General features: G+C 29.8%; 1 protein-coding gene across 1 annotated transcript; it reads right to left on the minus strand.

Annotated features, from left to right (window-relative positions):
- Positions 1–3,036: 3,036 nt before the first annotated feature.
- LOC103834120 (pectin acetylesterase 8-like) lies at positions 3,037–22,885 on the minus strand. The gene is made up of 12 exons (XM_033276911.1): positions 11,871–22,885; positions 11,608–11,690; positions 11,017–11,146; positions 10,843–10,922; positions 10,687–10,773; positions 10,473–10,597; positions 10,306–10,366; positions 10,156–10,209; positions 10,004–10,081; positions 9,833–9,938; positions 9,594–9,739; positions 3,037–9,486 (listed from the first exon to the last, which is right to left on the minus strand). Exons 1-12 carry the CDS (start codon positions 11,983–11,985, stop codon positions 9,358–9,360), a joined length of 1,194 nt encoding a protein of 397 aa, XP_033132802.1. The 5' UTR covers positions 11,986–22,885; the 3' UTR covers positions 3,037–9,357.
- Positions 22,886–22,967: the final 82 nt, after the last annotated feature.

A 22,967-nucleotide genomic window follows, 5' to 3' on the forward strand; every position in this document is an offset into this window, starting at 1 on the left:
AAAGGTTTTTCTTTGTATGATACACTTGTGAATGGCATAGCTTGCGTGTCAGTAGATTCGCCAGGTTAGTCCAGCGTCAAGAAACTACCTTGTTTATTAAATTAATAGCTAATCATCTTTTACTATTATTATTTTGATATTATCAGAATTGATACATCAGTGTAATTTCTAAGTAAATTCAGAGAATATGTGAAGATTCACTTACATAACTTGTTAAGTTTTATTGTATCTGGAATAGTTTTTTTATTACAACTATATTTTGTAGAAAATTTGGTTTGTTCTAAATTCGATACAATAACAAACTAACAAGGAAAAGGAGACAGTTCTCGATTTTATTTCTTGTTAGACCTTGAAATACTTATTATGCATACATATTTAGAAGTGTTTCAAAAAAAAAAAAGCATACATATTTAGATATTCAGCTATCTAAGGTATCAATTTTAAATATAAAAATGTATATTATCAATTGTATTGTTGGGTAAAAGTTATGTAAGGTAATTATTGTATGCGTCTTTTTCACCTAAACTTTTCATATTTAGTTACAAATATTTTAACTTTGTAGGTTATATATCGCTGAACACAATTAAATTAGATAGAAAATATGGTTTGGCACGAGTACTATTACTAAAACTGTCGGTGCACCGAGCTAGTAGCTGCGCAACAGCCAAAATACTTTAGAGCTTTTTTGGTAAAGTAACAAAATTTAAAAGTCAGACCTTTCTCTATTATATACGAGTATCATATGTAAAGTAACGAGTGTAGTGAAGATAAGTATAAGAATTAATCTTTTTATAGATTAACTTTGAACTCATGTGTTATTAATCAAATTGTTATTATTTAGAGTATCTCCAATCCAAAACCTTATTTTAAGAGAGAGTAAGACTTCAAAATGATGATATGAAGATTGGTTACTCGAACCATGAATCCTAAAAAAATCCTTAAAAGTTTAATTATTTTGCATTATAATATTTGATATTAACATAAGTTACTAATATTTATAAAGAAAATAACTATAAGGACCAAAAATAAAATTCAAGATGGTTTTAAAATTGTGAACAGTGAAACTTAAAATTTGAGGTTTCACTATTTTAAAGAGAGTAAGACTTTAAAATTTGAGGTTTCACTACTCATACTCTCAAAATACTATTTACTTTTCAATTTAGTCCTTATAAATTTGTAATTCACATATATTTGTATTAGTATTGACTTTTCTTATCACTTTAGTCCTTATAACTATATTTTACTTAAATTTTATGAACATATATTAAGATGTATTAACTAAAATAAGATTAATAAAGTAATATTACATAAAATATATTTATTATTTCATATAACAATTTTATCATATTGAACATTATATTACAAATTAAAGATCAGAATTACAAGATTAAAGATCAAAATTTGCTATCCAGGGGGGGGGGATCATCACGTTATTGGAAAAAAAGAAGTATTTTGCATGATATAATGACAGCATGCTTGCAGTGCATAATACGATAATTGAAGATGAACGTGATATCATCGCACCTGTTAGAGATGCAAGACCAGGACGAGACGCAACTGTTGAAATGGTGATAAATGAAAATGCTAGATTCCAACAATTTTTAACTCGTAATCTTCAGATAAAAAATCAAGAGGCTCATTTCTTATTTCGAAATGCGCTGATTGATGATATATGAGAATACTATGGAAATGACAATAATGAGTAATTTGTATTTTTATATATTTTATGAATTAATGTGTGTTTTATTATTATTTTATGTAACTTTGTATTATAATAAATTGTATTTATAAATATTGTGTTTAATAATTTCAATGTGTATGTACTATCTATCTTTGAAAAATATAATTATGATTGTTAACTTATATTAAAGTTGAAGACTGAAATGAAAATTGCATAAAATTTTAAAGATAAATTTGAAGATCCTTGTTGGAGTAATCCACTCTCAAGCTCTTATTTTGAGAGTCACTGGCCCTTAAAATGAAGTTTTTTATTGGAGATGCTTTTAGGTGGCAACACTAGAATTATTCTCACATCCTTTAATTAAAAATCTTCTTTTCAGTAGACTAATTATACACGTTGTCATTATTCATTACAATAATATGTTAAAATCGTTGATATCAACCTCACATGTATAAGATAATTATAGGGTATAGTTTATTCCCTATATATATATAATAAATACTAGAGTCATGGTTCTGACGTTGTGAGATAATATACCTTTAGTGGATAATATAAACAATTCATAATTATGTTCTTCTATAAAACTTTGATACATGACATTTATTTTGATTAATATTTTTTCTTATATTTTATGAGATAAGCGACATTTATTTTGGGACTGGAAAATATAAATTGTTTTATATTGTAAACTCAAAATGCCCTATATAAAAAAATTATGAGCATTCTTGAAAAATTATAAAATACATTCAAAAAGGAAAACCATATCAAATTTCTTGCAATTCCTTAATTTTTGAAACAAGGATTTTTGATTACGAAATTATCATAAATGGTGACATGCATAAAATTTGAAAATTTATATAACTCTTTCCGATTAAGTTTAAAGATAATATCATTTTTAATGTTTAAAGAAAATTTATATAATTCTTTCCAATTATCTGGAAATCTATGAATATATAGAGATTTGCAACATTGATCTGTGGCAAAATCTAAATATTTCAGGTGATGAAAAGATATATCAAATCCAACAACGGAACCATAGTCTCTTATCTTGTGTTTCTTAGAGACTTTTTAGTAAATACACGCTTTTTAAAATAAAAAATAAATTAAAAGAGTTCTTTATTTATTTTGAGTCATAATAGATATTAAGGTTCCATAATGAGCCTCTTTTATAATTTCAAATTTTAATCAGCCCACTAAATTTGAAAAGTCATATTATTTACTTCATTTTTTTTTTTTTCAAACTAATATTACTTACTTCAATTCATGAATTATATGTACTCCAGAACCATTATAAATTTAATAAAATATAACTATAAACTCTTCGATAATAAGAAATTACTATTTTTTTACCATAATAATATTATCGTTATCCGGATATTCCAGTAAACTGTTTTTTTGATTAAAAACTTCAGTAAATTTCCAATTCCAAACTGGTTTTATTTGCATTAATCTATATATCAAACGTTGCTGATAATCTATAACATTATAATATGTGACTTTTTATTTTTTCAATATCTATAGATTAAAATTTATAATTTCCAGCGCGAGTCATCACCTAATAGTTTTTAATTAACCTACCTAAGATCTCTGTTGAACTCTTCGTTATCGAGTACTTCTCTTCTGTTTTTGGGAAAATGATCGAACGATACCGTGTGCAAAGTGCAAACAAACAGTATATTGGCATTTGGGTTTCGCATGAAGCACAAACAACACAAGACTGAAATTCGTAGCAATAAAAAAAAATTATACATTTACCGATCATTTTGAGATAGGATTGCAAAAAGAAGCAAGAAAATTTGTCAAGAACATAATAAGTTGGAGCATGTGCAAACTGAGAGAAATCTTGGACGATTTTACTTTTTGGTGTTTAGTGTAACATGTCATGGCAACAGTTCAAAAAAAAAATACATGCTTAATAAACAAACATATTATAAAGGGAAAGTTTGTAAAATCACCAAGTTGTCAATAAACACTAAAACCTTTTTACATAATTAAATCTATGACATTTTGGGCAGATTCTTTTGGTGTTACCTTTTGCGCTAACAAATTGCCGGTGAAAGAAGAGATAGAGATGACGTCGATGGTGAAACACATATAGACAGGATATAAGTGGGACTGTTGATAGCCAAATCAGTAACATAATTAATACCAATTTTTGATAAATTTTAGACTTTTTTCTCCTACCGCTTCTTCTACAAACAACGGATATTCAGGTTTTTACCTCGCTGAAATATAAAAATAGATTGTTGGAATAAGTGTAGTAGTTCATTGGCTATATATGTGTTGGTCTAGTAATGTTTATGGAGGCGTCTTTTACGAGGAAGCTGAAATGCAGACACAATTCACAGAAAAGAAAGATGAGGAACAATAAAAACACTATTGATGATGTTGTTTTCCATGTACAAGACAATAGCAGAGACCTTTTATAAATAATAGAAAATAATGGGTCCATTATATTTACATACACAAATTAATAAAGGTGAGCATTAGATGAAAAATAATATGAAACTGATAACGAATTGATAAACAAATAGTATAAAAATTTAATAATTTAGAACATTATTATGATAGAATGATGTTATTTCATTTCATTTCAATAAATAAATATGTAATGAACTTTGTCTAACATACAAAGGGAACGAAGACTATATTACAAGCGAGCACACAAATCTGGTCCGAAAAGTATAAGAATATTAATGTTTAACTTTCTTTCATTTTATAATTTTAAACATGAAAAAATTATTAGTTTATAAGAAAATTACAAACTATAGTATATACTAATGAACACTGCGAAAAAAGAGAAGTATTAAATTTCAAAACACAACATATTGTTCCATTTAAGGGAAATAGTATAGAGAAAGATGATATATATCTTAAATAGTATATATTAATTTTACACAAATAGCTACATTAATTAACATATACTATGCTATAAATTTGTTTTACTGGATATAATATAGTCAGTGAGTTATCGTTCACATCTCTTATTTTGACCTCACATGGCGACACACATTCATTGGCCCACTGTCGTTAATCCTCACCACCATATCTACTGAAAAGCCTCTATTAGATTCTGATCGTCAATTCCGTAGTTGAACAGAACAACACTTCTTACCTCGACGTCGTTGTCAGGTTTCTTCTCCTATATATTGTACCATTGATGTCAATTTGTGTCTCCTTCCTTTGGGAGTCTGAAATTTCATGGTTCGTTTTGCCTTCTTTGTCTTCCTCGTACTTTTTTGATGTTGATTCTTCACTCCCTTGTTCTTTAAACTAAAACATACGCTTTTCTCACTCTCAGCTTCAATCCTCTCTAAGATTTAAGAAGAAATTGATTGCCCTTTACTATGTGATGGGCAATCCACGTTTGATTCGGCCATGTCGGTTTTTCTTAAGGAACAATCGCCATTTTATTTATATACTAGGAGTTAGCCCGCCCTACGGGCGGGTGAGTTATAATAAAATTATTTTATATTAAAATATATTTTAATTTTATAAAACATTTGAAAATTATTTTAAATTTAATTTTAATAAATTAAAAATGAGGTTTTTACTATAGATTAGTTTGTGATGTTTTTTTTCTTGTTGCTATTTTGCTATGATGACTTAATCTATTTTATTTTAATAGTATTGTCCTATGGTTTTTGATTTATTGTTATGTGCATGTGAATTTTTCCGATGGTAGATGCTAAATTGTTTAATATTATGGATTATACTTGCATGTTGATTATTATTGTCATGCAAATCAGTAAGTGGATGTCGGTAATATGTTAAAAGAAATTGAATCCCTTAAAAAAATCATTATTTTAAAATGGAGAGAGTGAAGCTACTATTTACCCAATAAAAACATATAATCTGTAAATTTTAATAGAACACAATTTCTCATTCATCTGTAATAGTAATATAAATAGGGTCGGGTTGGAGCTCATTGTTTTAAAACATTTGAATGAAATCCAACATATAAAGGGCTCCCAATTGTTTTTTAAAAATATTTCTATATATTAATCCATATATAAAATACATAAAAAGGTTTTTTATAAGGTAAACAAATTTTTGATAAAATGAAATAGAGATTTTTTTTTTATTATTCATTTAGATAATTATTTTTGTATAATTTTCATATAGCTTAGAATATTATAATAAACTTTTTTAAAAAAAATTGGAATGCGACATCGTTTACTCAGGTTCGGTTTTGAATTGTCGATTTCACTGTTTTCAGTGTTCCAAAGTAAACACGGACGTTGTTCGACACATATATCATGGAAGGATATTTTGATGTGTTATTCTAGCTATTGTATCGGACCTTGGTATGTTTTAATTATTGTTGCTTTGCAATTGCCGCTATTCTAGTTTGTCTACTTTCATAACATCAAAATGCCATCGACGTAAAAGGCATTTAGATATGAATCTTTAGAAACCAAGTGAAGAGACGAAATCAGTGTTGTTTGATGGAAATATTCTTGTATGTTTTTGACATTGTAAGTTTATGTGTTACCGGCGTTAAGGAATCTAATCACTATTAGATCCATGTATCTGGTTAGTGAGTTGAGAGGATGATCCGAAAAACTGAGAATTTTCATATTTTTTGTAAACCAGATTGTCTTAAGCGGCCTTAGCTAACACAAATCGAATGATATTTTGGATGGTGGCCCCTGATGTTTAACATGCTCGTGAAATGATTTTAGTATGAATATCTTGTAGCTTTTAAGACTTAAGAAGGGATATTTTTCGAGTCATTTTTTGTATTGTTTTTCAAGTGATGTGATTGTGGTTACTGATGGATGGATGGGTTGGATCTTTAAACATTGCAGAGTATAGTAGTATCATTTAGGCGATTGTTGTTCCGATTGTTGTTATCATTGTTCTTTTTTTTCTTGTCCATTCCATTCACTCTTCACCACCAAGTCTAAGAGTAGTAGCGTCTTGTATGGTGTATACAAAAATCAGAGCATTCTTTTTTTTCTCTTAATTTGATTCTTCCTCTGGCTTACTTGCTAATCTCCCACAGCCTTGTAGTATCTTACCATGATAATTCTTTTCTCTATTAAAAAACTATAAACAACACAAAGATCAATTAAAAGATCAACTTCAGAGAGATTAAGAGCTCTAGAAGGAGAAGACTATTGATAGTTGTTCAGCTTCATTAGTAGCAAGTGTGTCCTTCATTTATGTCGCTTATATTGATACGTCCCATGTAATCTGCAGCATCAGGGACCATCATACTGAAGAGGTCGTGGGTTTCTGCACATGAATAACAAAGTGGCGAATGTGCACCTGAAGAGGTCGTGGGTTTCTATGTGTTCTGTCTCAAAGCCTGTTACAAACTATTTAAACATTACTAACAACTGAGAAGGATAAAAAGCAACATTATTAAGCATGCATCTTTTTGATGTTTTTGTAAACAAAACAGAAACTGCTTACTCGGATGAATTGTACGTCTGCCAATTTTAGTAGGTACAGCACCAGATTTCCACTTGTTTACATGACTTTTAGAGTTGGTCATTGTTTCCATGTCACCATTTAAACCTGCAGCGAGGATGTGGAATTAGTGTTGTGGTCAGAGTGGCAGTGACTTACATATGCATAATAACAATTGAATTTCAGTGTGAGAGATCCGCAAGCTTGGTAACCAAGGAAGTGACATATAGCATTGAATTTATTGCCCTTGCACGTGCCTTCTTTCTCTTAAGTTTCAAAGATTTCATTTATTAGGCAAGAGTGTTTGTAGATTATGCAAACAATCTTGAGTATTCGGATATCAGTATTGGAAATGAACATAAATCATTTAGAAAACATGGAGACTTACCAAGCGCTTGTTCATTTCAGTAAGTAATATAGATCAAAAGCTTTCCCGTCTGAATCTGGAGAAGGAAGGAAAAAAACATCTAAGATTCCAAATTTCTTTTTGCAACATATTATCTCCAACATTTATTTGTTTCTTCTTCTTATTCTTTTTCTTACCTGGGATAGCTAAGCAGAATCATCAGAGTCAGGATGGAGAAGCAGCTGGAACCACAAAAATAAGTATCTTGTAAGATTCCATACTTATTTGCTTTGGTGTAAAACTAAGAGAAGTCTCATGTCAAGAATTCAAACCTGTTTGTGAATGGAGGAAGAAATTCAATAAAGCAGATGACCAAAGTGAGAACTGAGTAGAAATCTTAACAACAGCTACACCGTGCCTAAGTAGCCCTTGAATTTCCTGCATAACAAAAAGATAATAGACATGAGATATAATACTAAAACGAACATCTTATTATTCGAGAAAGACGAAAGATAGCTAACAGTTGTAAAACATATGTTTACAATATCAAATCATTACCTTGAAGATAGCGTATAATTCTCCATATTGTTTCTTGTCTGCTGCCAATAAAAAGTATACATGACTACATAACCTTTCATATAAGTTTTCGTTAATAAGAGCTTGTCCTGCGTCACATATCTGGTTACTACCTTCTCCTAGTATCACCTGAGAGAACACATCACATGCAAATCAAGTAAGTTTATTGGCTGCTTCAATCACGCGATGATTCTCCTACATAACTCAGCTAAAGCTCCACTGATTCTGGGCTGTGGATCGATTGATGAATTCAAAATCAGAGACAACCAAAGAACTGGTTATGAGAGAAAAAGAAGATCTTACCGATGACTTCAGGCTTGCCTTCCATACCTAAGCTCAGATTTTCAAAGCTACGTTCTCTTTGACATACTGACTCACGCAACTACACATCAGCCTTCTCAATCCTCAATTTGCTGTTTGCTGCTTAGGCTTCTGAGATTATGAACGAAGCAAAGACCCGATGTATATTTAATCAACGTGAGATTGTAGAAGATAGACGAAGAAGAAAGAGTAACTGATGTTCTGATGCAATCATGACGAGCTGATTTAAAGGTAAAACGTAACCGTGAGCTGAAAGGTGATTTAGTTCCAGAGAACTTACGGCTACCAAACTAATAAGAAGGTAAAAGGCCAGAAGAATAGAAAACCTAATTTGTATGGGGTTAAGATTATTCATAAAGCCCAAACAAAATGTAGCAAACACACAAACGAAATTAAAATACAATTGTAGAGCCCATAACGTAAAAACAACACAAACCGGAGAGAGCAATCTATTTGTTTTTTAGATGCCACGTGGTGTCTAAAGCCCCTACTTCTTTGCTGAGCTGGATAGCCTAAGGAGAGAGAATACTCTACTTTATTATATAAGATATAAACCTGGTGTATCTTAGCTATTTGGATAAATTCGATCAATGTTAAATTATTAATTTTTTGATTGGTATACCGTCCAATTTCCTATTATTTAAAAGTTGAAAAGAATATGTACATATTGAGTGGATATAAAAATACATAAAATGGCGTCAAACTTGAGTTAAGAAAAGAGCTATACTTTATTTTATTAAAATAAAAAAGTAACAATTTCCCATTTTACATAAGAATGGAAGAGAAACAGAGAAACTCAACCAGCACACAAAACAGGTGCTGAACATAGCTTTTTTCTTTTTTGAACATTTGTGCTGAATAAAGCTTATCCTCAACCTTCAAGAATCACTCACATTCTTTTTTTTTCTCTCTCTTCTATAGCTAAACCGTAAGAATATCTTACTATATGTGTGATAAATGAATAATTTATAAGATGTTTCTTTGAAAAAAAATAACAAATCTATAGCAGAATCTCTTAAATCGGAGGAGCATCTTGAGGAGTGAAAACCCTGTGGTGGCAAGTAGGGTTACAAGGGTAAGGACAATCTATCTTCTGAAACAAGTTTCTATCATAAACCCAATCTCCAACAGCTTTTGCTATTGTCTGCTCCCATAAACAAAATTAAGAGGAAAAGTGAGCAGACAACACAAATGTATACTGATCTTTTTAATATGACCTTTTGTTTCACAAAAAATTGGACAAGAGTTTACCGTTCGGTTTAGAATTGGAGAATCTTGCCAGAACCAAGAAGTTTGTGTCTCGGTTTGGCAGTGAGTGTAGCATGAGTCTATAAACATCCCTCTTGATGCAGATCTTCCTAAACCTATCACTGCGCTCAAGAACTCTAACCTGAAATCTAAAGAACATACAACCCGGTTTATGCAAATGATGTTAAGAAAAGACCAACAGCAAATCATATTCTTGAATGGCTTTTGGTTGTGAGGCTAACCTTGCATAACTTTGAGCTGGCTTCGTTGGCAATTCTTGATGTCAAGCTGACAACTCTGCCACTTTCCTTCAGGATCAGCAGCACGAGGAGCCAAAATGTTCTTAATCTGAGAAAGAAATGTGATATTTAAAGATCCATTTTTAAAAGAAATAGTATAAAGAGATAACGTACCTGCCAAGAGTCGTAGGCAGCATTAAGAACGAAAACAGGAGTTCTAATCTGGCGAGCCACGTATTGTGGAAAGAAACACTGCAATTTTTCAAAAATGATTATATGAGTAAAGCTGAAGAAAAACCAAAAGGGATACATGAATGCTAATTCACCATTGCAGGGTTCAATCTTGATGTGCATGACCTCGGTAAATTCTTTGCTGATCCCTGCAAAAGCATTTCACTTATTAACTTCCAATAACAAGAATGAGAAACTCTATCTACTGTCACTAGAGAGGAGGAAGCAAATAAAACAACGCTTACATGTAGTGTAACCACATCGTTGAAGTATGATTTAATGTATTGAGCTCCTGAAACATCTCTTCTGAAAAACATGCGGACGAAAATATCGTTTTTGTTAGACCGTATAGAATATTACTTACAGGTAAAACGTATAATTTAAAATGTTCATAATGGAGCAAATGTCTTACGTGTTGAGAAAGAAACCAGCATCTGAAAGACATTTTACATTGGTACCCATTGGTAATAGAGCTCGGAAACTGTCACAATGCATCAGTGAAGCTAACCCACCAGCAGAACACCCAGACAAAACAGCCTGCCATAGTTTCATCAACGCTTTTAGACCACTTTTAAGGATCTAAATTTGCAAGAGTTTAGTTTAATGGAGGAAAAAAATAAGCTAACATTCTCGGCGTTTCTCATGCCTTTAGCTAGCAGCTCCTGCATAACGGCTAGCCAAACTCGAGCACCTCTGAAGTGAAGATTAGTAGCCTGATCAAATCACCGTTAAAATCATTGATAACACTAAGATAAAACTCATTTTTTCTTTTTAATACTCACAGGGTTCACTGTTTTCACATCTCCTGTGAATGATGAACCATCACAATATCTAACTTTCACTCTGTTCCAATTGTAAAAATCTGCCATTTCCAAGAAAAACCACACAAAAAACCCATAAGGAAACCAAACTTATGTTTGATCAACAGTCAGTAAAAATGGTAATTGCATCCATACCAGGATTACGTTGTTCCTTGTTGCTAAGAATAGCTGAGAAAGCAAGATTCTCCACCATTTTCTTCGATGAACCTAATTTAGTATGCATCCGACTAATGCAGTTTGTTACATTATGACACCATCCTCCTCCCTAGAATCGAGCATTTCCGAAAACAACCAGTTGACTTTCACAAAATTTTCATTTAAAATCACCTCCCAAGTTTTCAATAGATCATATAGTAACCAATAAATGCGGTAAACTATTTGTTGATTTTGAAAGTGCTTAAATCTCGGTGCACTAGTAAAATGATACAGGCTGGAATATTGTTTCTAGGATTAAAAACCCACTTTTAGCAAATAAAGGTAGTTTCCTAAAAGAAAAAATGAATTCGGTTTTAAGGTTGTACAAATACAAGTGCAATTGGTTGTAAATTATTTATTCACACAATCAGTATACAAATACTCTAAAATGGATATTTGCTTCGATTGAGTTTCACTTTCTAGTATTCTTACATTTTTGAGTTTGATTTAGCATTTGTTCACAACATTATTCCATATGAGCAGAACCAGGAATAAACAGAACATAAGAGAGGGAGAAAAGCAAAACAAAACCTCAAGCTGTATCAACCAGCTATTGATTCCAGTTCCCGAACCTCTGTCTATATGATAAGCTGGTGGACTACCATCCAAACATACTGCAGTAAAAATCTCAAATAGAAAAAGCATGAATTTTTTTTTTGAAACATTCATTTAGAAAAGGAAAAGCCAATCTGGCCCATTAGATAGTTGGGAAGAAAAATATTCGCAAAAATCATAACACACATGAAAGAAACAATCTTTGACCAAATGAGAGATTATATAAAATATAAACTCACCGGCTCCTTTTGCGACGGCGTTTCGAACAAATGTAATATTGACGAGCAATCCTTCTGCTTTCAAGATTGCTAATGAGCATACCACAAGAACCAACCATTGCTTGAAGTTGAACATTCTGGCGAAAGAAAACAAGAAATCAAAAAAAAAATATATAAATTCAAGAGTATATAAATAGAAGTAACATGTAAAAAGTGACTAGCTAAGAAAAAGTGGTATTATAGTACCGCTAAAAGAAAAAAAAACAATACGTAAGTAGACAAAACTCATAGTTTAGATCCGAACTATCTATTTACATTATTTCCTATCTAAAGAATGTTTTCCAGTTTGTTAAATAAGAAATTAGGCTGTATAACCTTCAAACAAATTATAATTCATTACATAACTAAAACCCCTAACTTTCATCTACATTTCAAGATAAGCTACGTTCCAAAGACGTAGAATGGGATTGCGGATTCGTTAGCTAGGAATGCACGTTCTTTTCATAGATCCTTATGTTTTATTGGTTGTTCTATTTCGGTATGGCTTTCCAGACCACCTCAAGTTTGAGTAATGGAATAGCCGTTTGCTGTCAAAAAAAAAAAAAAAAAACCTGCTAGAGAATTATTTATTAAAAGAAATATTAAATAAATAATTTAATAAATTGTGGTTATCATTGTTCCACATCTCTTTTTCTTCTTCTTCCTCTTCTCCTCCAATCTCTGTTTTTTTTTTCACACATACGAACACAAACCACAAGACTAGTAAAGAATATGGATTTTGGGCTTGTGAAATTGAGTTTGGAGAAGAAAATAGCACCGTAGAGAACGACGAGGTGACATCACGATTTCTTTTTTTTTGAGTTTTTTTAATATTGTTCATCTTGATTTTTTTCGTTGTTATTTAAATTGTTATAGTATGCTGTATTGATATGGTATGATGAAGAATAATTACTCTGGACTAGTGAATGTGTGTATCACCATGTCTGTAAAAAGAGGAAGATGTAAAGAAGATGAACTCGTCGACTATACTATATGTAGTGAAAAATAATTATAGTATAGTACGATTCTTATATTTTTATACAATTCGCAAGTACCAAACTAAATAGTATGCTACAGTTGTTGTATTATTGTACCATTGACTGTTTGATAAATTCATTATTTATCAATTTCTAGTTTACAACTATATGTACTATACTATATATTTTGTTCTATACTATTTGGGTTTAGAGTTTATACTTGGGTTTAGGTTTAATGATTAAGATTTAGGGTTTAGTATTTAGAAGGTGGGAGTTGATGTTTGGGTTTAGTGACCGTATTATGTATGTTCCATTTGACGATTAAAAAATAGTGTTTTTTTCTGCTCACCAATTTGTACTATACTATGTATTTTGTTCCATTCTATTTGGGTTTATAGTCTATACTTGGGTTTAGGGTTTAGTGATTAAGATTTAGGGTTTAGTATTTGGAAGGTGGGAGTTTAGGTTTGGGTTTAGTGATAGCATTTTTGGGTTTAGTATTCAAAAGTTAGGTCTGAATTTAGTATTGAGGAGTTTTGCTTGGATTTAGTTTAATATTACATAATATTATATATTATTTTCAGATTTTGATAATTGGGTTTAAGGTTTATATTTGGGTTTAGGGTTCAGTAATTAAGGTTTAGGGTTTAGTATTTAGATGGAAGGGTGATGTTTAAATTTTAGGGCTTATTATTTAGGAGTTGAGGTTTGGATTAAAGTTTAGTATTTACTAGGTGTAAGTGGATTTTGAATCCTATTATTTTTAGTGATATGGTATAGAAAAATTAGATGCATATTTATGTGTTAAACAAATGTGTGGTGTTGGTTGTATTACATGTGATAATTAATTGTGGGGTGTCAAATTGTTGATGTCATCAGTTTCTATCTCTATTACTGACAACTTGAACAAAGAAAATGTATTACCAGATAGAAGTTGACATAATTGTTATGTACTTTATTATGTCAAAATCAATGTTCTGCACCTAATTTCCTTTTCAAATTTGGTCATTGGGCAAATTTACCCTTGTTAAATCTAAGGAAAAAAATTCCCCGGAAATTTTTCCGATGATATTTTTCCAGACAAGAAGTGAAGAAGAGAAAAATTCGAAGTCTTTTCCTCTACGTAGAAGAAACCAACGAAGAATTAGTTTTTGCATACCGGGAAAAGAACCAGACTTTCTTGGAAAGAAAGTTTTTGACACAGACATACTTACTTGGAAACGCGGTTTCTTTCACTTCGATTAGTCTAAACCACCAAGTTTCACTTCGTTTTTTTTTTCAAAAAAAAAAAGTTTCACTTCGTTTACTCGGACGTTGACTCAGTTTCAGCACATTGCCCGAAGAAGAGTTTCCAAGCAAATGGCGGGAGGAGGAGGAGTCACGGAGTAGTAAAGCTTTGTAAAACGCGCGTTTTGGATCCAACGTATAACCGAACCGTTTTTGGGTGTGTATTCAGGTCTGTACCTTTTTGGTTTTAGAACCAAGAGCCGACACTGATTCGTTCCTTTTTGGTTTTAGATAAAACAGAGTATAATAAAACAAAGAATTGGTGGTGTGTACGAGAAGATCATGTGCTTATATACATATTATGTTTTCAGATTATACCCTGAATTATTACTTCATTACAAACTTAACCTTTGTTTATTTTCTCTTATTACTCACATATATATATATATAATCTCTACTATGTTGGACATTCTGGATCCTATTCGATTTCAGATCGATTATTTTCAGATGTGCTTCATTAAGTATCATAAGCAAATAATTAATTCAGTTCATATCAAATATATTTAATTTGGTTTTGTATGGATATTAAACAAGAAGAACGGCTAGAATGTGTTCGCTTTTACGGACAGTCTTTGTAAACAGTTCATCATATGTGTGGATCTTCGTACTATTATTGGAAATCAGATATAAAATATATTTATGATATGAGGTTAAGGTGTGGGAGAATTATTGTATCCCGACAACACCAGCTAGACTAACACGGCCTTTGACCCCAGCGCTGCATCCGAACAAGAGAACCAGTGATTTCATTAACCAGGATATGAAAGAATAAGATGTTGGGCAACTGGAGAACTATGTTGACCTAGCTGATATACCCTACATAAGGAGTGAGGCTATAAGCACCACTCATCGCCATGATACATTCTGCTGGAACTATACTAAAAAATGACATTACACAGTCAAATCAGGATATTGGGTAACTCGGAACTTATTACAGGCTGATGAAGAGAAGGAGGTTCTGGAACCTAGTATAACAAAGCTTCAAGTCTTTGCTTAGAAGATAAAAGCTCCACAAAAGATTTGTCATCTTATATGGCAACGATAACTGGTTATGTGGCAGTGATGAAGAATCGGGTATGGCGTAACATGAAATGTGATAACTACTGTCCACGATGTGGAGAGCCAGAAGAATTTGTAACTCATTCAATTTTTGAATGTCCACCAGTTTTACAAGCTTGGTCTCTCTCAGCGACACCAACGAGTCAAGATGTCTTCCCTCTTCCCATCTATGCTAATATGAATTATCTCTTCTGGAAAAAGAACAACATTGTTGAACCAGAATTAGACAGGGATCTATATCCCTAGATAATTTGGTAATTTTGGAAGGCCGTAAATGATAAACTGTTTAGGGGAATATACATGGATCCTTTGGAGCTAATTCGCTATGCGGAGAGTGAGTGTCAAGCCTAGTTTAACGTAGATGAGATAATACCAACAACTCCACAAGATCTTAATATTGAAAAACCTCAAGTCTTAAGCTTGGGGAATATTTACATGATAGATGGGTCATGGACGAACACCTACTGCACAGTTTAGTGGATATGGATGGGTGTGGGTAGATAGCTTGGGGGAAGGTTCAACTTATGGGGATACGTAATCATATTCGAAGAGAGTTTACCTTACATTTAGAGATGGAAGCACTGAGATGAGCGATGGAGAATATGCTCCAGCATTTGACTTGTCAAAGCTTTGGAACAGACTTACAAGGATTTGATTGCAATGATCAACGAGCCGCATGCTTGGCCGAGCTTTGCAACATAATTGGAGAGTATAGAAACTCTGAAGATAAGCTTCCTGGATTTCAAGATTACTTATATTCCATGAGCGCAGAGTCAGATTTCAGATTTCTCAACTAGGACTACGATGTCTTTCCATAGAGTCTTTATTTCATTGGTTGTTCTATTCCAATTTGGTTACTCAGACAACTTCAATTTTGAATAATAAAATAGTCTTTCGATAAAAAAAAACTGTTCAACTGGAACAAAAGTTTTTGTCTCCAGTGACAATGTAAAAAATTGTATATCAAAATAACTTTATGAAAATTTTCATGATTTTTTTTGTTTTCATAGGATTTTCAAACTGTAACACACACGTGGTAACTGTGAAAAATATTTTACATTAAACAATAATAGCAATAATAATTTATGAAGTGCAATTTTTGAATACATTTATAGAATTTAAAATTTTATGTTTCTTATATAGATTTTTTAATTTAGTTTTTTTTTTTTAAAAGTAACTTTTTGTTAGAGACATAATACGCTTTCCAATGAATTTAAAATAATTAATATAAGGTTCCTAAATATATATAAATACATTATTCTTGTATACATATATTATGAATTTAACTTATTACTCAAATTGGCAAATTTACATCCTGACAGATTATGACATCTGGTTTTATTGATACTTGGTCAAAATGGCTTTGATGATTGTGTGGTATTTTTTGTCTTCGAACAATGATGATTGTGGGGTTAACTCAGATAAACTAAGGTTTCTAATGTTTACAACCGTCCCGTCCCGCCCCACAGTTAACAGTAACAAAAATCTCTACATATACCATATATTTATACGTTTTTATAACTGTTAAAACTGCACCGTAGTTGAACCGCTTATCCCGCACCGCTCAAACCGCAGTTACCATTCGGAACCTAAATATAAGGGGTTGTTTATCAGAGCTTGTCACAAAATGGGGTCTTGAGTTGAGCTTTGAAGAAGACTTCACTTTGAAAATGCTATAGCCAATTAGCCAGCCAAGGGCAAAGCTATGTATATGACAATGGATACAAACAAGTGTATCCAATTTTTTTTTTTTTTTTTGAAATGAAGTGTACCCAAAACTTTTCATAAGAAGTTTCGTTTATATATATATATATATAATTTTCAAAGTTTCAGCCAAAACATACGTGCAACCACTGATTTTTTAAACATGCCCCTTAATTTCATAAATTAATATTGTAGTCTGTATTATTTTATATTTGTTAAAATATGTCTCCATATGTTTTACATATGCCCCTATAACTACTGGGTTCATGACACCAAAGAATTATTTTTTGCTAAACCGGTAATGGTGTTGTTGAAATGTAACGAATCTTATTAGCTTCCAAATTATTTGTTCCGAAAAAGTTCCGCAGCCAACCAACGGTTGACTATTTGTTCCGAAAAAGTTTTATACCCTAAAAATAAAATGAATAAAAAACAAATCAAGAAAAGATAATGGGAAAAAGAAAGAAGAAGAATCTCGTTTGGTTCGAAAATGTTATTCGAAAAAATAATTTACAATGAATGATTAGTAAAAGGTGGACTTTAAGAAAACACAGCTGTTTGAAATGATCAATCATGAAATAGAACAATTTAATGTTTGAAATGAACAATCATGAAATAGAATTGTTTGAAATGATCAATAATGAAACATAATTACACTTCTAACTATAGTTACTTTCATAAAGACGCTTAAGGTTAAAGTTAAACTAGAGCTTGACCCACCAGACCGGGCGGGTGTTTTTTTTGTTTACGTAATATAACTAAATATTTTTACACCATTATATAATCTATAAAAATTATAATAAAATGGTGACAAAAATACATCATATAATACATATATTTCTGTTACATAATTGTACTAATAATAAAAGTAAAATGATTTACATAACTGTAAATGTAAATATCACGCGAATATTTATTTTTATTTAACTGATATCATTTTATTTACCCGATATCGAGTTGGCTAGTGGTAAAAAAAATGCTAGTAACCTTTCATTGGTCGGGGTTTGATACGCGTTGGAAATAATTATTTACAACATTTGGGTTCCCAGTAAAAAAGAGAAACCATTTTTTTCATTTTTTAGGAATATACTTTTGTTTTCTATAAATAATATAATATACATTTAATTTTTCACGTATTATGTATTTTTTATTATGACATTACGCATAATAATTAAAATATATATTTTTAGTTTAATTTTAGTTTATGTGTGTATTTTCCATAAACTAACATATATATGCGAAAATAATATTTGAGAAGTTCTGATAGGTTTTTGGTCATAAATGATAACTATATTTAAATTTCCAACCCATTATATAAGTAGTCTTAATTTTTAATTTTTCAACCCGATATATAAATATTCGTCATGCAGTTTTAATAAAATATTTATATTATATTTATTAAAATGAGTAATTTGTTAGAATGAGTAATTGCATTTCTTGTATTTATATTATTATCAAATTAATTTTATTTTAACTTATTGACTTTAACATTTTATTATATGTAGGATTTTTATTTTATTTGAACTTTTTTTATTTTTTTAGAACATTGTTATCTTGTCTAAATGTTTTTCTTTACATACAAAATTTGAAGAATATGCTTTTGAAACTTTCCATATTACAATTTTCTCATAAGAAAAATCTTAGGGGTTTTAAATTTATTTAATACTAATACTTAAATGTACATGTTATTACCAAATCTAATATTTCAAATCCTTGCTAAAGAAAAATAATTTAAGGTAAAATTCAATTGAACATATGTAATATCAGACATAATTTAAAAATAATTTTCTAATAGCATTTTAGTTATATATATCTGAAACAATATCGTCAATTAAATAGATTAGTCAAATTGGTTATTTGAAAATTTTAATTAGGTACAAATTTAGAATTATCAAGTAAAATGAATCTTTTTAAATATGTTCTCATTATTAAGTTTTTATTCCCAAATACTGCATATCTCATAAATTTTTTAAATATTGTTAATTGATTTCATTAACAATAAAATTTTGAAAAATGTGATATTTATATTATTAGCTGAGAATTTCATATTTATTTAGTAATATGTAAAGTCATTCTATAATATATAGATGTATAAAAATATAGTATTTGTATATTAAATTTATATTGGTCTAGTTACTCATTTTGTGGGTATATTGTTACATATATTCTGTCAAATTATAGTATAACTATTTTTAATCTAATTCAATCAAATAGTATTAACTATATTCATTGTATTAGTTTGGTTCTTCATTATAGATGTGTAAATATATTTTTAATTTTTCATTAATTTGGTATATGTTAATTGTCAAAAATATATATAGTTATTTAGAATTTTTAAAATATTTTAATTATTGTAAATATTGATATGTGTACATGAGATTTCAAAAATATATCAGCTACTTAAGCATGTAACTTCATATTGATCATTCTTTATTTTCTAATATTTGTTTTTAAAAAACATCAACATATAGTTTGGTTCTTCATTATAGATGTGCAAATATATTTTTAATTTTGCATTAATTTGGTATATGTTAATTTTCAAAAATAAAATTACAAAAATAAAGTAATGATATGTACAAAGTTGCATAAAAATATAACCGATATATTTAAAAAAAAAAATTATTTCTTTACTTTAATATCAAATCTATTTTTCTAAGCTTTCCTTTTTTATGAAATCACATCATATATATAATATTTTCGTTTTAAAATTTATAAATATTTATATTATTTGAAAAATATAAAAGGAAACTTAAATAAAATAAATAAATTTTATTCATTAAAGATATCTTAGTTTATGTTATTTAAATTATATTGTAATAATTTGAAAATAGATTGATTTAAATAAAATGCTTAATACCTTTAAAATATATATTATGTTGTCTAAGATTATCTTTTAAGAGGGAAGATTATGTCTTTACTTTAAAATCTAGATTATTTTGTTAACTTTCCTTTTTATGAATTACACTATGTATAAAAGATATTTTCGTTTTTAAAATTTCTAATTTTTCTTTATTACACAGGTTATTTGAGAAAAAAGGAAAACTAAATAAAAAGGGAAAAAAATTAATAATGATAATCAGATATATTTAATTCATTAAGAGTATCATCGTAATCAACTACCGTGAAAATTAACATGAGCGCGACACATAGGATATTGACTTCTTAAATAATATTATAGAGATTCTATGAGGATTGTTCCAAGAAACACCGTCAACTAAATTATTATGTAAAGCCAGTTAAGCTAATCAGATGATTATTACATAATTAACCAAACATATACTTTATGATCCAACTGTTACACGAGTTTGATTATTTCCTCGCCACCCCCCCCCCCCCCCCCCCCCCCCGGGGGGGCATTTATTTCAATTATATAGGATTAACGCATAATGATAATTTCGGTGGTTAGAAAAACATATTTTTATTGGTTGCAAAACTGATAAAAAAAAGTTAGAGTTGCATAACGATTATTATGTTCTATTGATCAGCAGTTGAGTTATTCCATAGAGTAAAATCTAATCATAGATAGGTTTGACTTAAAGACAAGTTATACATATTTATATTTTTAATCATGGTGGTGGCACCTATAGGTATTAATCATGTTTAGGGAGGAATATTAGCCATCCGTGTGCAACTTGCAAGTTTATAGGGCTTAGGACTTAAAAGATCAAGCATTATTAGATCATAATATGTAGGGCATTATCCAGTATTAACAATTACTTTGAATTTAAATTACACCTCAAATAATGTACTTTCCTTTTTCCTTTCTCTCTTAAATATGTATGGACATTTCGGGTACTAGCTCAGTTTGGTTTGGGTATCTCGAGTATCAGATAGTTTAGATAAAGAGTTAAAAGATCCATTTACTACATGATTTATTTCTGGTTCGGGTTTGGTTCGGTTCGGATAGTAAAACTAGGAACATAAAAGACCTGGAATTTGTTTTGTTCCCATTTAGGTAATTTGAGTTAAATCGAGTATTTTGGATAATATATCAAATAATTTTGAATACTTTTAATAAAATTTTAAAATTTATATATATATATATATATATTTAGTTATGTTATATGTATATATAATTAATATTTTTATATATTCGGGTATCCATTCGGTTCCGCTAATAACTAATATAGAAATATAAGAACCATTTAGTATGTAAATATATTAGTTTGATTCTAGTTTCAGATATTTCGGTTTTGTTCTGATTGGGATCTTTGGTTCCAGATTTTTTGCAGCCCTACTCTTGAGTTTCCACTCTTTTGATTTATCTGTTAACTTGAACATGGGCTGATGATGAGCCCGGTTTAAAAGTTTGTAAAATACAATTCCAATTGGGTTTCAGGAAAATACTCTTTTCTGTTCTAATAAATTATCTTATTCTTCCCCATTTTCAAGTCCATTAAATGCGTTTACATTAAACAACAACTAGATTTTGACCTGCGCTTAGAAACTGCGGATTTGATTATTTTTTCATTTATTGATCGAAAACTAATTTACAAATTACTATTAAATTTGTTTTGAACCATAACAATTGAGTTTTAAGGTTCTTATCATTTGTTTTTTTTTTCTTTTCAAAATATGATATTTGTTCGAAATATGGTAGTTGTTCTATAATAATGTTTGAGTTATAAGATTGTTTTTCATATCCGACTTAGATTCATGGTTGAACCTATAGACCCGATACATTGTATATAATCCGGTTCAGATTTAATGAAAACTTCATTAATTAAAAATCCCCCTCATTACTTTAATGAAACATGAATATCCGATTTTGCCCTTTTCATTTTCGAAATTATTTTTTATTTAAATTTTAAAAATTTAAAAATTTAAAAATTTCAAAATTTTCAAAATTTCAAATTATACGGTATAGTTTTACTGAGTTATACTTCGTTCTTCTGGGTAATACTGATGTTTAGTTATACTGAATTATACTACTGAGTTATATTGAGTATTACTAAGTAAGTACTACTGAGTGGTACTACTAAGTGTAGTTATACCAAGTTCTACTGAGTTATACTGAGTTCTACTAGTTATACTGTGTTTTACTAAGTATTATTGAGTTTTGCTAAGTACTATTGAGTTTTACTAAGTAATACTGAGTTCTAATAAGTACTACTGAGTTCTACTAAGTATTACTGAGTTAGTTGTACCGAGAGTAATACCAAGTTATACTGAATCCAGATCATAAGATGAAAATAAATTACAAAACACGAAGGAACCCTAAATCATAAAAACCCAGATATATATTTAACAACCCTAAATCGAAAAAAACCAGAACAATAAAAACCCTAAGACAAAGTAGATCTTAAGAATATCCGATCTCTTTCTTTGTTTTTGTCACCTTCTTCGTCGCCACATCAAGCTGAGCCACCGTGGATCTGTTTCCTTTTTCTGGTTTTCAGATCTAATATTAGGTTCAACCACAAGCACTTTATAATCGCTGTACCTTCTCTGCCATCTTTGATTATGTGGTTATTTGATATAAAACGAAGAAAGAAAGAAGAAATCTTCACTATCAGATTTTATATCGAACAAGAAAGGAGAAGAAAAAAAAAAAAAAGAGAAGTTGCAGAGAGGAAGAGAAAAGACGCTGTAGAAGAAGAGAGAAAGAAAAGGAAAAATGAGAGAATTATTAAATAGAAATTGATTCATATATTTAGGGTTAATAATCAGAGACAAAAATGTAATCAACCAGTTTTTCGAATTAAAAATATTTTTTAAAAAATAGTTCTTACCAAAGTCCTTCAGAGATTGTCTTATAAGATAAAGGGGCAATATAGATTGTCTTATCATTGATCCGATAAAACACAAAATATCTAATAATATTTTTCTTTTTAAATGATTAAATTACTCATATTTTCTTAATATTACATAAATTAGTGATTCCTTAGAATTTGATGAAATTTTATTATGTTATCCAAATAAACAATGATAATATAAAAAATCTTATTCATATGACAATATTAGTTTATTTTCGTTATTAATAACCTATTATATGTTTGTGTTTTTTTAAGACTTAAAATTTATTTTAAGATAGTTTTTAAAATATTCTTGA

This window comes from Brassica rapa, chromosome A08 (assembly GCF_000309985.2).
Source record: "Brassica rapa cultivar Chiifu-401-42 chromosome A08, CAAS_Brap_v3.01, whole genome shotgun sequence".
Taxonomy (NCBI): Eukaryota; Viridiplantae; Streptophyta; class Magnoliopsida; order Brassicales; family Brassicaceae; genus Brassica; species Brassica rapa.

Excerpts from the sequence above, each read along its gene's own strand:
- LOC103834120 (XM_033276911.1), bottom strand. The coding sequence starts at position 11,985 with ATGTTCAACTTCAAGCAATGGTTGGTTCTTGTGGTATGCTCATTAGCA. Across the intron at positions 10,774-10,842 it reads ATGTGAAAACAGTGAACCCT|GCTACTAATCTTCACTTCAG; the intron begins GTGAGTATTAAA and ends TGATTTGATCAG. Across the intron at positions 9,939-10,003 it reads CTGCCTACGACTCTTGGCAG|ATTAAGAACATTTTGGCTCC; the intron begins GTACGTTATCTC and ends TTTCTTTCTCAG.